The 17,912-nt window shown below is 40.5% G+C and overlaps 2 protein-coding genes across 7 annotated transcripts in view; both read right to left on the reverse strand.

Annotated features, from left to right (window-relative positions):
- The window catches only part of usp54b (ubiquitin specific peptidase 54b), a 69,834-nt gene extending 59,052 nt beyond the window's left edge, over positions 1 to 10,782 (reverse strand). For 4 of the 6 annotated variants that reach the window (XM_035533883.1, XM_035533882.1, XM_035533881.1 and 1 more), the window contains exon 1: positions 10,675 to 10,782. The gene's annotated coding sequence lies outside the window, so the exon portion shown is untranslated. The remainder of the gene's footprint in view (positions 1 to 10,674) is intronic. The other 2 variants (XM_035533891.1, XM_035533884.1) reach the window with 1 other exon arrangement.
- Positions 10,783 to 11,208: 426 nt separating this feature from the next.
- myoz1b (myozenin 1b) lies at positions 11,209 to 16,608 on the reverse strand. The gene is made up of 6 exons (XM_027002606.2): positions 16,491 to 16,608; positions 15,237 to 15,336; positions 12,564 to 12,727; positions 12,248 to 12,332; positions 11,939 to 12,113; positions 11,209 to 11,816 (listed from the first exon to the last, which is right to left on the reverse strand). The coding sequence occupies exons 2-6, from the start codon at positions 15,319 to 15,321 to the stop codon at positions 11,585 to 11,587; spliced, it is 741 nt and encodes a 246-aa protein (XP_026858407.2). The 5' UTR covers positions 15,322 to 15,336; positions 16,491 to 16,608; the 3' UTR covers positions 11,209 to 11,584.
- Between the last annotated feature and the right edge of the window lie 1,304 nt (positions 16,609 to 17,912).

Below are 17,912 nucleotides of genomic sequence, written 5' to 3' on the forward strand. Positions count from 1 at the left end.
TTGGGAACAAAAATGTCAGTCATCACTACACTGGCCCTTTCAGCTCCCACCGCCTTGACCACGTTCAGCGTGCGGACAACTGCCTGACCCTTCAGGTGCAGAAGCGTAACAAATAAGGGGTCTCTGGGAGCTGCAACAGCTCCACCTCCTCATACCGCAGTCCTTTTCCTTCATTCTCATCAACTTTAAAAGTTATGTGCTGAAATGCAGCTTGCATCCACACTTTGAGCAGACCCCTCTATCATAAAGTCATCCCAAACTCCATGCGAAAACAACTTTTACCTTTAATCACATTACCTAGACCCGTTAACACCCTCATTCCCCAAGAACATTTCTTCAACTCCCACCTCACCAAATCAGTACAATATAGTAGCTGTAAAATGTGAATGAATCATTATAAATGTCTTATATGAGCTGTAACTATGAAAATATTTGTGCCCCTGTTGTATTAACTTCAGTTAAACGTGAATTGCATAAAATCTTCTGTCCTGCACAGTTTGGTTATTTCTTTCCTCAAACATGTCTGATCCAACTCTGTTCTTTTAACCAGGTTTTAACCAGTACGTCAGAGCAGAGGAAACACCAAACTGTGCTGGACTCTGCACATGACCAGAACTGTGCACCAGGTCCAGGCTATCAAGTTATACATCATTACAATGATGCCCACCATACGTTTTAAAATGCAAAACATATTGTTACATTTAGCAACAGACAGCTACAGCAGTCATGCGTTTTCGGATCCATTAATAAACAGGAAAAAAGATGAATTATTAAAAAGTTGCACATTGTGACACTGTGTGAAGTGATGTGTGAAGTGATGTGAGGAGTGATGTGAGGAGTGATGTTAGGAGTGATGTGAGGAGTACTTGTACATCCTCAGCTCACTAATGTTATAATACAGGGTAGGGGTGGGCAGAAGCAGGCAAGAAGGTGCTATTTCATCATCACACAGCATTCACAGAGGTCGTCCTCCAACCCCATCATACAGAGCATTCACAGAGGCTGTCTTCCAACGCCCATCATTCAGAGATATTATCTGAAATGTAAAGAGAATGCAGGCCCAAAGAGAAAAATGATTAAATGCACTAATGACACTAAGTGGTAATGTGTCTTAAAGGAGCAATAAGTAATTTGTACCACCAAAAATTAGCAAGCAATATTTATGTGAGTGAAACAAATCTATGAAACATCCAGGCCACTACGTGTAAGCATAATGACTGATTCATAACAAAGAAGAATTATTGGAAAAATTGCTTATTGCTCCTTTGATGTTCCTGGGAGTGGCCTACTATGTTTACTATACTGCACATTCTACTTTTAATCTCCCCTTCAAGTGGCAATGCTAGGGATTGTGGATATCAAGAGATATAACTATATAGGTCACAACACCAGGTCTGAATTTGAACAACTCACTCAGGTGCGGCAATAGACATGACATTTCATGCATGCTCTCTGTATTTCAGAATCTATGTTTCTATAGAAATAAAACTTTGAAAAAATTAGTAAAGAAATTGTCATAAGGTGCAAATATTTATGGAGATATGTAATTTAATATGCTTTACTAGTATAAAGCATGGCATAACATGCTACACTAAGAGGCGTATAAATCTGAGCTCATACCATTTTGATTCAATTGTGATTGTTTAGGAAAGAATCAGGGTTTTCAAGAATTTTTTTTTCAGGGTGATTCAAAGCACCACAAAATCTCAAATTTCAGCATTTGATTATTTTGGTTTGATTTATAATTATTTTTAAATTGTGATGCTGCTGACTGCTGTCACGTCTAGACTGGTGAGACACAGGCTTGCTCACTTCTGCCACACACTGTTGTCAAGAAGCAGACCTATATCAGAAGAAGACAGTGTATTTAGATATAGTTCTTTTTATGTTTTTAAATTTTATTTTTGGAAAAAAAATTAAGAATACCTTATTTAATGTAATAACAAATGATTCTAGTCAATTCAAACATTCTAAAATCAATTTATTAATTTCACATAAAAAGGCCTCAATGCTTTTTTACATCCCTAAACAATAATTAACCAACACAATCCTAATCCCAATCTCATGTTTTCCTCCTTTTTTCTGTTTTAGCCAGATGTTGAGCACACTCCAGCAATCAGGATTTTATTGTGCATTTCACGTGCACAGATGATTTAATAGCTTTATTTGCTAAGACAAGCATTGTCTGAAACATTTTCACAAGTTGATCCATCAGCATCCCTCTTTGAACTGCATGCCCATGGGAGCAATTAACTGTTAAATATGTACAAGCTTTGGTAGGGGAAAAGTGCATTCTGGGAATTTACTAGGACAGGATGGCAGATAATGTGTTTTGATACGTGACCAGTGATTAGATTGGGATGAGAAAGCCTGAAAATTTTGTTCTTCTTAGAAATCTACTGTGCACAAGGAAATATAGAAAGGAAAAAAGTAGGCCTAATATATTAACACTGGTTTGTTTCACTTAAAATCTAAACAAAAAGACTTTACTCTTAATAAAGACATTCTGCCAGAAAGGAAAAAGCAAGCAAAAATCAAGCTTGATCTAGGGTTCCACTTGAGAGAGAGTGAACTACAGGTGCTGGGTACGGGGTACTGGCTATGGATGTACACTAGCCATTATGAGTCAATAGCTATGGATGTACACTAGCCATTATGAGTGAATAGCTATGGATGTACACTAGCCATTATGAAACAGAATGCATGCCACCAATCAGACTTAGTGTTGAGTGAAGTCATTTAGCCTATTAATTGGCAGAGATAATTAAGTTGCTTTATTGCAAAAGCTGCTTCTGGAGCTGTACCAGGAGGGTGGGATGAGGATCTGTGTGGAGGGCACAGGGTAAACTTACACAGATTCTTGGATATCCATGTGATACACAGATGTTTTAACAAGGAAAACAACATGGACATACTCAATTCAATACTGCAGTGTTGGGAGGCTAAAAAAGTAAAACACAAGACACCTCTTTTCCCTGTATCACCTCCCACACAGCCAAACACACACAGTTGGCATTTCATGCCCCTTCTCCTACTTTTGCCTCAATTACACAGAACTATGTGCCCAAAATGTCAGCCAGGATTAGCGACAGAAAGGTCAGAGTTGGGATGCCTGAATGAGCATGGCCGTGTCTCTGGGGGAGGGATCACGTCTCCACCTACTCTGGGGGAGGGATCACTTCTCCGCCCACTCTCTCGTTCTGCACAACCATATATCACACAAACACAAATACACTCATGCATATGCGCACACACACACACACACACACACACACACACACACACACACACACACACGAGAGAGAGAACATGTCACAAACAGCGCATTTCCACATCAAGTCAATGCCATTGATGTGATTTGCTCGGACAGCCATGAAGTTCGTACGGGCACATAGTAGCAGTCTATCACTTGCCAGTCAACGTTCTACTGGAGCAGTGACAGAAAGAATACAGCAGATGACATGCAGCCAACTGAATATGCAACTATGCAAACTAAATTTTTTTATGCAGCCATGAAGAGATATAATCATCACAGGATGATGATTATATCTCTTCATGGCTGCATAAAAAAATGGCACCATAGAGACATGGGCACCTTTTTAAGACCTTTAACAGCTTTTTTCTCATGTAGCTCCTGTGATATTGAAGAAAATCTAACATTTGATATCAAGAGTGAAACACATGGACACAAGAGCATGTGTTAACATTCGAACAGCAGAGACAATAGTGATTGCTCCTACATGTCGTTGCTGTTTGATGGTTTTCTGCAAGGGCCAAAGGCCTTTTCTACAACCCGAACCCCAGGCAGGAGAAAGACAGAGCAGGCTGGATAAAGACAAAACATCAAAACTCAGTTCGACAAACAGCCACAAGTTAACATGTTGGCCAAAAGAGATGAAACTCCTTGAAGTTGTTTCCTCTGTTCATCTTGGTTCATCTCGGTTTATTGGCAGGTCATGTTTGCTGGACTGTTGAGCATGCCAGTAAATGGCACAATCATGGCACCTCCTAGAAGATAGGCACAATACAGACTGGCCATAGTAAAGTTTCCATAGCCCTTTTCACCTAAACAAAGCTTGTGGCAGACCCTCTAAAATAAGAACATGCATACTGTTTTTAAACACAAATCTATACCAATTCCCTCCCTCAGCAGTTCGTTCACTCACTCACTCACTCACTCACTCACTCACTCACTCACTCACTCACTCACTCACTCACTCACTCACTCACTCACTCACTCACTCACTCACTCACTCACTCACTCACTCACTCACTCACTCACTCACTCACTCACTCACTCACTCACCCGGATACTCCCACTCCGACTCTCTCTCTCGTCCACTTTCACCCGGATACTCCCACTCCGACTCCCACTCCCACTCCGATTCCCACTCCGACTCCTTCCACTGTTCCAGGCACCTTTCTCACCTGCTGCCCTGTAGTCGTTGACTGGAGGCTATGTGAGAAAAGTGGTTACTTTGCTTCACAAACCTAAGAACCTCCTAAAAATCAGAGCTATATATCTTGAAAATAATTAATTTAATAGCAGCTTTAGACTAGATTAGATTCGCCACTTTATTAGGCCCACTGTTCAACTGCTCGTTAACACAAATATCTATTCAGCCAATCACAAGGTAGCAGCTCAATTTAGTCATCCAGATATGGACAAGACAACCTGTTAAAGTTCAAACTGAGCATCAGAAGTTCAAGTTCAAGTTTGGTTACATGGTATAACTCGCAGTGAAATGGTTTTGTGAGTGCTCTGTCTAAACAGAGGAAAGAAACAGGGAAAGAAACAGGGGTGCATAAGGATGCATAAGAATGGGGAGCAAACGTGATTTAAGTGACTTTGAATGCAGCATGGTTGTTGGTGCTAGAGGGGCTGGTCTGAGTATTTGAGAAACTGCTGATCTACTGGAATTTTCATGCACAACCATCTCTAGGGTGTACAGCAAATGGTCAGAAAAAGAGAAAATATCCAGTGAGTGGCAGTTCTCTGGATGAAAATGCATTGTTGATGCCAGAGGTCAGAGGGGAATGGCCAGACTGGTTCGAGCTGAAAGAAAGGCAACAGTAACTCAAATAAGCACTCATTACATCTGAAGTATGCAGAACTGTTTGATGCCATCATGTAAATATGAACCAAAATCACTGAGGAATGTTTCCAATATCTTGTTGAATCTATGCCATGAAGAATTGAGGCAGTATTGAGGCAAAATAGGTCCAACACGGTACTAGTAAAGTGTACCTAATAAATGACTGGTGGTGTATGTATATATTTGCTTGCACAGCTGATGAAGGACCCCCAAAATGTCCTGTTTCTCTGTACATCGCTGCAATTTTGAATATCTCTACATCGATTACTGCAGTACACTGCATACAGCACACACACACACACACACACATATATATATATATAATGTACGTATGTATGTATGTATATGTGTGTGTGTGTATATGTGTATGTATGTGTGTATATGTGTGTGTGTGTATATGTATGTGTGTATATGTATGTATGTATGTGTGTATATATATATATATATATATATATATATATATATATATATATATATATATATATTATACACACACACACACACACACACACACACACACACACACACACACACACACACATATATATATATATATATATATATATATATATATATATATATATATATATATATATATATATATATATATATATATATATATATATATATATCTCTACTATTATATATTATATATTATATATTTATTATAATTTTAGTACTGAAAGCTATTTCAATATCTGTCTCTGTCCAGACCTAAACAGAAAAAAATAAGCTACAATCAAAATGAAACTCTAAATACTTTATTAATTGTGACACTATTCTTCTTTATCTCATGCCAATTAGGAAGACACATTGACTACGCAAGATCAATGAAAATATGAGTCATCAGAGAAATCGGTTCTGTAATCTGTGACATTATAAAAGGTAGAATAAAACTGGCATCATCTTTCTTTTCTCTGTACCTCTGTCTGTCAGATTGTTCATTTTCAGAAAATATCATACAGAATTGCCTTTTTTAATGATCCAATCTTTTTCTGGAAGTTCACATTCTACCTACCAAACATCAATATCAATGGCACCACATGCTCCCTGTGCAGGTTGAGAACACTTCATTACCATAGTGAATGTCATCTCTGTGTAATGTTGCTCATCTCATTGCCTTTGGCTCATCTCAAAATACCGTAAAGTGACCTAAAATTGACTCAGCATGTGTAAACTACGACACAAGCAGTGACCCCCACGGGCATCAGAGGAGGCCTACTGCCCGGGCTGCCCAGCTGAAGGAGAAGGCCATGCACTAATAAGTTGCTCGCTGTAGTCAAAAAGCCAGCTGTCTGAGCACCTGAATGCAGCAAAGCTCTTATCCTGCTTAATGACTGCATGAGGAGCCAAACGAAGACAAACACGTCGGTGCACATCCCAGAGACACACACGCAAATGCTCAGCTGGGAATATGTCAGCCTTCATTCTGAAGCGAGTTACAAAATGGTTCTGCTGGCACCCTGCTTTTCCTGTGATTTTCTGTACATTTCTGCATGTCTAATCTGACTGGCGTGTAATGCCTAGCATTCATTCATTATGACTTATTCAGTGGGTAATTAAATTGAATTATCTCAGCAACCTAGCAGAATCTCTCTGAAGAAAGCAAAGCTTAAAAGTGTGCTTATGGACAAAGATCTTTGCAGACTGGCAAGGTTACTTTTCCATTCACGTACTAATCAATCACGGTGCCTTGCAGGTTCTCTAGAGCTCTGGAGGAACCCTCTGCAGTGAGCTAATTTAGTGTCAGCAAATTGGCCCTGGCAGCCATTTTAACCTGCCTTCACCTGCAGTGCCTCCATCTCTGCCAGAGCCAATGTGGATCTCCGCAGGCGGCCGGCCACAGCTCGGCTCAGCAGACCAGGAGACTGGAGCGGCGAGGACTGAGCTGACAGGTTACCGTGTGAATGCAGCCAGGGCATCAACAGCGTGCGAGCTCAGCACGCTGCTGCAGTCAACACCAGCCCCCTGCTAATGTCATTCCACCTCCGGAGTCACGTGCCTGCTCCACTCACTGGAAATACCCACTAGGCTATAGGAGGTGGCAAAAAGCCTCCGACGCTGCGGCCGAAGCTTTGAAGGCTGTGGTTAGTTCCCAAACTGCAGCTCGTCACCTCACTCCCTGTGGTGAGCCACAGACCCACACCGCAAGCTGCCAGGATGTGGCCTGCTTCCTGAGTATATGATCCACCTCAGACTCATATACAGGAGATAGAGGGTGAGAGCTGGAAGGTCTGGCTCACACTGAGGAACAGATTTTACACGACAGAGCTCAGAGTACTCTTCCTGTCCCGCTCCCTCTCTCTTTCTCTCTGTCTGTGTCTCTCTCCTTTCTGCTTGAATGCTTTGCCCCATTCTTAGCCTGTCCCCTTTCTCCTTCGAATCCCGAATATGAGACACAGTGCAGCCTCCCCGCAAATGGGTTATGTGTAGCTCCGAACAGTCGCAGGCATCCATGAGGAGGACCCAAAGTTCATTCTTCTGGCTTTTCCCCCCCAGCACTGTGCAAAGCCAGCTTCTCAGCGAAAACTAGCTAATGTCTAGCTCGTGTTGGGATTGCACCTCCTTCATCAAGACAGGAACTTTCGACGTAGAGTTCCAGGAAAAATTACAAACTTTTTTTAATCAAATTACTTCTGTGGAATTCTGAAGGCATCTTGTCACTCTAGTACTTTTCCTGAGGTAATTTGGAATACTACAGTGGATATTGACATCATGACCAAGTGCTACCGTCAAAGAGTGACGGCAGACAGGGCCTGTCATATGTAATGTATACTAGATAACAGAGTTCAAGTTATTAGCAGAATACAGCAAAAAAGATGGGTCAATCTGCAAAACCTCTGCAGCACCCAATAGCACGTCTGCACTGGCAGAAATCTACTGCCCCCACCATTCATTACCAGTAACCTGAAAGCTGTATGTGAGTTTGGATGCACTGTTGAAGATTATTTTGGAAGAAATAATTAGGAAACCTTTGTTAAAAAATTATTTTAAACAATTTTCTAATTGCCCTCTTGCTAATTGTTGGATACTTTGTCTTCTGAATTTTCTCCTGCAAATAAATCAATACAATCAAAGACAAGAAGATATGAAATGCTTCAGAGACATGCCTCTAGTGACACTGTACGCAACAAACCATGTCGACTGCATCTAGGTAAATGTTACAGTGCTATAACTGTGCTAATGACAGCACAGCCTGCAGTGTCGCGGTAACACATCCATGGGAACGTATGCCTTTATCCACAAAGCTCACGTTAAAAAAGGCAAAGGCAAGGAGGAGAAGCTGGCTGGTCTGTTATGACTGCAGATCAAGATGTTGTGTCATGAAGGATCTTTCATACCTAGTCCCTCCCTCCATTTCCTGCCCTGGTCAGCATTAGAGTTTTTGTTTTGAGTCACCTGAAATAAAAGTATGTGCCTTTACACTGTTCTAGTGAGCAGAAAAGGTAGAAAAGGCCTGTCAAATATAACAGTCATTTAAATTATCAATTATAATAATTTAATAAGCTACCACAGCAATGCCTTGGTGTATACTATTATTTTCCATAAAATCAACCTCTCAGTTCTTTCCAGGTGCTTGTTTTGGTCTTTGTTTCAGAATTGATTCATTTTCCATTGCAACACTACTGCTCATCCAGCCACTGGGGAGATTCCCAGTTTAAAAATCTGTATTCCATGACCTTAAGGCCACTAACACTACATGCCTCTCAACAACAGCTTTCTATTATATGCAATCCAAAAGGGCATAGTGTATAAAGCAAAAAGTGATAAACATATCAGTTAATAGAACCTCCTGATTGCACTGATTAAAAATACACACCCTACTCTAATTAAAAACATGTCGAATACATTGCCATAATCTGTAGAAAGTAGTACATGTTTTCAAATACATTTATATATGGTTCAATTTCAGCAGCACTAAAAAATTGGGGGATTTTAGTAAGAAACCTGTAACGTGTGCACCCTTTTTCACAACTAAATAAGTACAAAGAAAGTTTATCACAAAAGGCTCAATTATCTAACCTAACCCATTGCAGTTGTGCTTGCTTGTCCACTGCTCCTGACGCAACACAACACCCACAAAGCGATTTTACTCGGCCTCTGAGACCATGCATAATAGCACAACCTGATAAAAATCCAATCTTCCTGGTTTCTGTCCCTCAGGTGTAAATACACTGAGAGACAGCCCAGGAGAGGATGTTTCAGCCATCTCTGCCAGTGCTGATCCTCGGCCACATGACCCCTCAGAGCTCCACCTTTCACTCCGCCGTGCCTCCAACTGCACCTGCTTGCTGACTCATTAGAATGCAAAATGGTGTTTTGCTGATGACCTCCCTGTGGCCCTCCTCTGAATTCAAAAAACCACACGAGGCTTTTAACGAGCATCAACAATCTTTGGCCAGCGATGGAAGAGTCATTGATGCAATCAGCCAAGTCCAATGTGGGTCACTTGCAAACAAGCAGTCAGAATAAACACAAACGTTTCTGTTAATGAGTCCACAGACTATAAGTGACCATCTTAAACTATTAGACTACAAGGTCCTTTAACATCTAACATAAGCAACATCACAAATAAAGGCACAGATCATTGCTCCACCAACCAGAATGTTCATCGTCCAGTGTTCTTTCCTGTTGAGCCATATACTCAATCTATACTTTATACTAGGATCCAATAACAAAGAAAGAAAGGGGGGGGGGGGGGGGGGGGGGGAACTAGTGTGAACGATACACATTCTTAAAGTTGCATTAGCTAAAGGCTTGAACGCAAAAATAAAATTCCAAAATATATTATAACCAGTGACCAATGACCAATATAATTATCACATGGATTCAGTGTACACTCAGCCACCAGCAACAGCTAATTAAATTCCAGCATAATATGACGGCAAAGTAACTTTTGCAACTGCACTGTGACTGTATATGGAAGGCTTATAGTCAGTTACTGCAAGAACATGTGCTGGCTGATGCTGTCATCGTATGGATGACGATGGTCCATTGAAACCGCTGCGGTATGAGAAATTGTGATGACATATAAGCAATAAGGTTAAAAGCACCTTAAACAAGAAATCATCAAAGAGAAAATAGTTTGGTAGCTATCTATCTATCAACAAGTACGGCGCAAGCGACTTGACGTAGACTATTGCGAAACGTGGAATGTCATAACAAAAAGACCAACTGAATTTCACTGAATAACAGCATAATCTACAACAGCCGTATAATGGGTTTACGAGTCTATTGTTTTATTAGTCTTACTAGCTTGATAGTTATCTTATTGCCAAAGGATGTTGAGCGTGACAATGCATTTGTTAAACGCAGTCTTAGCTGTACCGCCACAGTATGTTACCTGGCAAGAGGGCAATCGTTCGTGCAAGTGCTTTGCGGCGCACTCCTTGACCGAAACAAGCATCCATACCGTTGATGTAAAAAAAATATGTTACAACACTCCGAAAACAGGAGGGCATGTCAAATGTAAGTTACACTTTTAATGTTCACATCCCTACTCTGTTTCATTCACACATCCATACATTACTTGGGTTGGACGCTCATCATTAATCAAGTTACAAGAGTGCTTACTCACCTTCTGCCTTCTCCCAGATGTCGTCTCGTGCACTACCAGAGCAGGACCCGGGCGAAATCTCAACCGCAAATTCCAAAACATTCACCAGCGCCATCCAGCGCCGCAGCGAATGCGCAGTATTCTCGCGATAACGATTTTTATTTATTTTTTTTACTCTATCAGTCTGACATCATAATACGAACGCCTTGGAACCATCTAGTGGAGCAAGTGCGAATGGTGCATAAAACTATTACATAATTTTTCCATTTTCTCAGTTTAGCTCTGTGGAAGGATTATGATATGTGCGTGAGGCATTAGTTGGTGTATAATGTGGTGAAAGACAAATTCCAGAATTCTTTGTTTTGTGTGTCCCGTGACCTTCACTGCTTTGTCACACTCGCAGCATTCGGTCATTGTGCAAAGCATAAATAAAAAATAAACAAATTAGTAAATAGAAAAATAAATACAATTAATTACTACTTTTTATTTATTTTTATTGCATTTAAACATCATATTCCCAATCAATGAAAACATGTTTCTTGCAATACTAAATTAAGCTTTGTATCTACTCTGTTTAGCGCCTTTTCCATATGTACACTATATCTGTTTCAGTACAGTAAATAAAGCATAACATATCCTGCAAGTGTAAATGCAGTTCTATCTAATATGCTACTGTAGCCTTCCACCTGTGAACATAGCAAAGAACAATAGGCAGGAAGAATCTTTTTTTTCTTTTTTTTTTTCACTGTTGAAATGTGTATACATGCACATCTATTACACTTCCAATTTGGAGTTAGAGTTTGTATATGTGTACACAGGTATCCATACAGTATGTTCATATGTGTGCTTATATGTGTAAGCGTTAGACTAGTATGTGTATGTATTGTGAAGAATGTACATAGGTCTGTGTGGTGGCAGGGTAACAGGGTCCTCAGAGGTCGTCTGTCTCTCCGTCGAAGGGCGTAGTGTCCAGGTCGATGTGAATGTGGTTGGGGTCATTGCACACCCAACCTATAGGTGTGCGGTTGAAGGAAGGCCGTGAGTTGATGTCATACTGGAACATACCCAACGACTCCCACTCCTCTGGGCTAGGCTTGACCTTGGGCACCTCGGAGGTCAGCAGGTGTGCGCCCATGTCTGGGCCCCCAAAGGGTAGGGCTGTCCTGTAAGGTGAAGTGGAGAAACCGGTTTACACTGAGAAACCAAAAACTGATGCTGAGTATGACATGGACATCTTGGATCAGTGTCAGTGTCTAATCTAGGGCACAGGTGTGTAAACACCCACCTGTTGAAGCTCTTGTACTTGGGCAGGTCCTTGTGCACAAGAGGCCCCGGCATCTGCAGCTTCATGGTGGCTTTAAGCTCCTCGTCATCCTTCATAGCACGTTCCCATGGTGATATGTACATTTTAACATACTCACTCCTCCTCTTCTGCTTTTCTGCCTCAGGATCTATTTCAACTGTGGAAATTGAACATAACAGTGCCATGCCTCCAGGGAAAACATGACATAAGAAGACCTCAAAATATCCTTATGGGCTCTATACAAGGGCCTCTGCTGACTCGTCACTATATGAATCATAAGCTGCACTTTACCTTCCACTGCCTCTGGTTCAGGCACGGTGATAGGTGGCACCTTTGGTTCACAGCCTAGGGAGGGGGCCAGCTTCTGAAGGTTCTGCTGCAAAATCATATTTTTATGATCATAGCAATTACAGAGTCATCAAACAGTAATTTCAGTTTGCAATGCTCTAAATCCTCACACTGTATTCTAATAAAAATTTAAACATTCTTCAGGTCTAATTCAGTTTTGTTTTTGCCACGGGACACACTTCCACCCCCTTTCTGCAGTTCCTCTTCACTCACTCTCTTGCCTCTCCTGCTTCACCCTGCTACACTCTCTCCGGCTCACCAGGTTCTCAGCACTGATGATGAACTTATCCACTCTCTGCTGTCTCATTTGGAACATCTTGGAGCCCTTTCCCTTCAGCAGAGACAGCTCCTCTAACATCAGCTCCTTCGGGGTCTTAATCTTGGTCCCCAGGTCAAATTCTGCCACCTGTGATTCCTCTTCCTCTGGGAATGTTTCAGGGTAAAAAGGGAGAACACATTTTGTGAAAACTCGAAAATAAGAATTTTCCCCAATAGCACAGCTTCAGTTGATGCCACTTTTAAGCAAAGCTCTTCCAGGTATTTTACAGCTTGTTTAGGTTTGCACTCGACAGGGCATCTAACAAGAAGGACCTAACACTGTCACTAGTCCCCTGTGAGTTATATTGAAGTCCAGGCAGTACATGATGTCCAGAGGTGTTGCTTTAAGTACACTTCAGAATTCTCAAAGGCCTTTAACATTACCGGCTCTCAAAATAAAAGACAGATTTTCTTTTTACTTTACAATAAAAGGATCTGATCCTTTTTATGGGATGGAAGGCATGTCGTTCATCATAAAAAGCTTTTTCCATTTGTTCTCCTGGTTGATCTCAGCTATAAACCCTGGAGTCAAGCCACAGCTGATGGTAAAGAGAAGGATGCTGTGCTGAGCACTGCTTGCATTACATCATAAATCATGCTTTGGCTCTACTTTAGCTCTGAGTGTGTGTGTGTGTGTGTGTGTGTGTGTGTGTGTGTGTGTGTGTGTGTGTGTGTGTGTGTGTGTGTGTGTGTGTGTCTGTGTGCGCGCGCATTTTCATATTTGTGCATGTTTGACATGGTTCACACTATATTTCTTAATTTCTTAGATTTGCCTGTATATTTAGTTCCTGTTAACATTTCTGTGTTTGTCTTTTTTTAAATTTACAGTAACTTCATATGTTGCTACACTTCCTTTACAAATTACTCCCATTTCCGAGCATACATTGCTGGGTAATTAATTCGATTAGACTAGTAAATAAATAACACTGAATCCTGATGCACACTGTTCTAGGGTCTATGTGGCTGTCTGGCCTCTGCTCAAGGCTTTGTAGGGTTCTTGATGCAAAGCCACAGCTAAAGGCATTCATAGCTTTGTCACGCAATCTAATAGAAGAACACAGGGCTTTCTATGGTAAATATCGGCCTGACAGCTTAGTCTAGGTGGTTTGAACTTGCTTGCATTCAATTTTTTTTACTTCAATCTCATTTGTCTTGAATTCTGATTTGCATTTTTATTTCTCGGAAGAGGTTATAGACCAGCCCCTGCAATACAGAAAAATACAGTAAAGTCATGAATGATAAAGAAATCATAATCAGCTAATATGGAACAACACAGAACAATACCGAAACTGCAGCACAGCCTTGTTTTTGGTATGTGTGTGTGTGTGTGTGTGTGTGTGTGTGTGTGTGTGTGTGTGTGTGTGTGTGTGTGTGAGAGAGAGAGAGAGAGAGAGAGAGAGAGAGAGAGAGAGAGAGAGAGAGAGAGAACCTTCTTGGAACATCCGGCTTAGTGGTGATAATTTGGCTGTTAATGTAGATGCTGTGAATGGACATGTGTGTGCTGACAGCGAAGGTACAGGCATGCTGTAAACAGAAAAGCCATTATGAGCACTGAAGTGGAGTGGGAGCATCCAATTAGATTAATCCGCCTTCAGACACACCTGTCACGCTCACACAGAGCTGCTCATTAGAGGACAGCAGAGGAGTTACAAATGCAACTGCACACACACACATACACGCAAACATACACACTATACACACTATGAGATCCTGTCCAATGTAGAATAATTGGGTAACTAGACTCTAACTGTTCATTGGACTTCATGGTATGAAAAGAATACCCTCATGGAAACAGGAAGTGTATACCTTTGTTATATGTTATGTTTTATTAGGCTATGCTGAAAGTTAGGTGCTAACAGGAACCCATGTTTGGTACACAGACGTTATTATAATAGTAAGGAATTAATTTGCAGCAGCACAATATACGCTTTTCTCTTCAGGCAGTGTTCTCAGGCTATATGAAACCAAGAAATGAAATAATAGTGAAATATTTCTGATATAAGCATGGATTCTTTAATTAGTTTGTCAATTTCCAGTAGGCTTAATGTTTTTCAACAGAAGCAACAATGTTTTGTATTCATAACTTTTTGTAACTGCTTTCAATATTATTATTACTCACCCATTAGATCATTTTGAATCGAAATGTTGAATGGTTACGGCAATGTAATCTGACAAATTAGCTCTAAAAACACAATGATTTGTTACATCCGTCGCAGTCACTTATTCTGTTTTTTTCAGATGATTTAAACTTGCACACCACATTGTGCTTTCTCTGGACTGCCATGTGTAGGTCGACCAAGTGATTACACACAGTCCGTCTGTGAGTGACAAGTACATGCCTGATATGTTCCATATTGACAGAACATTTGCCTGACTGTTCCACACAGGAGATGTTAGCGAGCTAGCAGTTCTCTGAAAGGCCTTGAGAACGTTGGCTGAAGCCCTGCAAAGCATGAGCTGATCTAAAGCATACTGAGCAGAGGACAGTTTCAGTACTTTCAGCATTTAATGGTGAGTGATGTCCAGCTGCTCAATGTGTGCTAACGTCAGTCTAGCCTCAGAACATGGGCACATGGTAGTGTGTAGACAAGGAGTAGAGGCAGCAGATACTGACCATCTTGTGTGATGTTGGTGAGGTCTGTAATGATTTTATAGGGGTTGATCTTGTTGGGGGAAGCAGACGTTCCAGCAAGGGACATCTTTACAGCCTGTGACTGTATGAGAAGAACCATGTTATTAATATATTGAATATGTTAGCATTGCCAGCATTGTCATTGTAATTGACACTTAAAAAATTATCCCTACAACATTAATGCACTGAAAACATATACTTAACAAGAATATTAAAATCATAAAATCACAAATGATGGCTCTGTTGCTTTTTTATGCCTTAAATATCAACATCTAAATTCACTGTGAGAGTTCACAGTGTGTGATAGACTTAATGTAGGCCATAAACTAGTAACTCAAGCATCATTGGTTATTTTTGGCATCTTTTGAATAGCAGATATGGTTTCTGATACCAAAACTTGCTACTTCTAACAAAGTACCCTTTCTGAGTACTCAGAAACCTTCATATCATTCAAATACTTTAATTTTTTTTTATTCCCATAGCTATTACAGTGAAAAAAAAAAGATTATGCCTTGAAGAGAAAGCTAATGAAACAGCATAAACAATCCTCTAGCTGCAGTGAGGATATTTCTGTTAGAGCAAAGTAAATCAACCCACTGCCAGCAGAGGCACACAGACAGCTCAGCAAATTCCTCAAATGTCATGGGCCACTGCACCAGTGTATCTTTGAAGTTATTAAAGGGTCCACTGTTTAAAAGCAACCCCATCTAACTTGTTACAGTATTTCATGCATGATTTATATAAGCAATAAAAGCACTGACAATCATTATGAAGCCTGATTGGTGCATTTGTCTGCTATAAAATAAGGCTTAAAAAGAAAAACTCAATTAACAATTCAGCTTGACATTGAACAGGTAAAACAAAATGTGTATTAAAAATACACATCCACATTGACCACTGAAAACCTATTCATACAATAAATTAAATTTATGAGTGGATAAATGTGCACTCTGTTCTCTCTAAATTTCAGCAGTTACTTTATCTCATAGCGCTGATTTATGATTCTGCATTCTGGAACACTCAAAGCATAAAACAAACCTCACTTCAAATGTTTTTAAAAATCCTTCCATTATTTTGGGTGGAACAGTGGAAACTGGACTAAATCAGTCTAAGGCCTCTCATATGTCACTGAAAGCTAAGATTAAGAGCTCATTACATAACAATGCTTTTATCACCCTGACTTTGGCAATCATAGTCTGCAAACAGGGCACTGCTGAAGCACATGGTCCCGCTTACCTAAGATGACAGAATCCTCTAGAAAGACAATCAAATAAAATCAAAGTTACGAAAATCCTAGAAAGGACTTGTTTGGAATTAATCCAAGTTCCTTGTTTTTGGCAAGTTCAGGCTCCTTTGGCTGAGCTGTCCTCTACATGCCCGAGGGAATGAAAGCAGAACAGCAGGTGGGGTGGTGGGGTTTTGGAGCATACACTCCAGAGGGACTTGCTCCAGGACTGTACAAAGACCTCAGGAGAAGAGCAGGGGTGATACAGAAGGAGATACTGTTCTTGCAGATGCTTTTAAGGGCTATATATAGAATGGTGAATAGCAAGAAGTTTTGAAAGAGGCCCCCACACAAGGATCATGGTTGGGGGGAGAGAGAGAGAGAGAGAGAGAGAGAGAGAGAGAGAGAGAGAGAGAGAGAGAGAGAGAGAGAGAGAGAGAGAGAGTACTTAATTGATTTTACATCCTCTCCACTTTGTTTATTAGCCACCCTTTGAATTATCACCTGTTTGATATTTTCCAGACATTTGTGAAGTATCCTCTTTGTTAGCAAAACTACATAACTATAAGGACTTCTATGCTGAAATGCAGCAGTCACTGCAGTACTGAGTAGTCTTCAAACTAGTGGTCAACTGCCTTATACAATTATATCTTTTCTGTAGAAGTAAATTACAGACAGTCAATACAATTTGGCTCATACCTCAGGCAGAATATAGTAAGAGAAGCAGAGAGTTTTCCTTTTTAATTTGTGAGAATGATGTTGTGTTGATTGTACACAACATTTACAATGGAGAGAGGCATGTCTTTTCAATGGAGCGTTTGACAGGGCCCCTGAATGAAGACTTACTGCCTTCTGAGAAGACTGGAGCTTATTTACAGTCCCTCATCCCACCAATTTAGAAACCGAACAATAAAACCGATACCATATGCAGATAGAGAGCCCTGTCAGTGGTATCCAGGCTCAGACCTTTCAGTGTGAATCAAAAGATCAGTTCATCTAATGTTTTCAAGATAGAGGTCATGCAAATGTTGTTGGATTGCAGTAATCCAGTCATCACTCCTCAGTCAAGAGTAGAGCTGCAGGCTTTGGGTGCTTTTGCAGAAGAAGCCTAGCATACTACTGAAGTTCACTGTGCCTAAGGAAGTCGTGCTATGTGTAGTCCTGTAAGATGCCTATACAACTAATGCATCTCTTATACTACCATGAACACCCAGTTTCAATTATTCATATAATATTTTTTATTATGGTCATTGTCAAAGATAAGTTTTGTAGTGCCCTTCATGACTAATGGCATCGTTAGTGAAAATGATCAAAAAAAGGTGATGCCTTGGATATCATCTTAATCTTATACTGAATATGTGAGAGATTTTTTGGTGCTATAATATTTAAAGGAAAATCCTCACCAAAAAAAATGTCTGTATTATTGGCATTGC

This window comes from Electrophorus electricus, chromosome 14 (assembly GCF_013358815.1).
Source record: "Electrophorus electricus isolate fEleEle1 chromosome 14, fEleEle1.pri, whole genome shotgun sequence".
In the NCBI taxonomy this organism is placed as follows: Eukaryota; Metazoa; Chordata; class Actinopteri; order Gymnotiformes; family Gymnotidae; genus Electrophorus; species Electrophorus electricus.

Bases quoted from the DNA above. Each gene is read 5' to 3' on its own strand.
- myoz1b (XM_027002606.2), bottom strand. From the start codon at position 15,321: ATGTCCCTTGCTGGAACGTCTGCTTCCCCCAACAAGATCAACCCCTAT. The intron at 12,333-12,563 runs GTGAGCCGGAGA...ATGATTTTGCAG, and splicing joins TCATCAGTGCTGAGAACCTG to CAGAACCTTCAGAAGCTGGC. The intron at 11,817-11,938 runs GTGGGTGTTTAC...TTCACCTTACAG, and splicing joins AAGTACAAGAGCTTCAACAG to GACAGCCCTACCCTTTGGGG.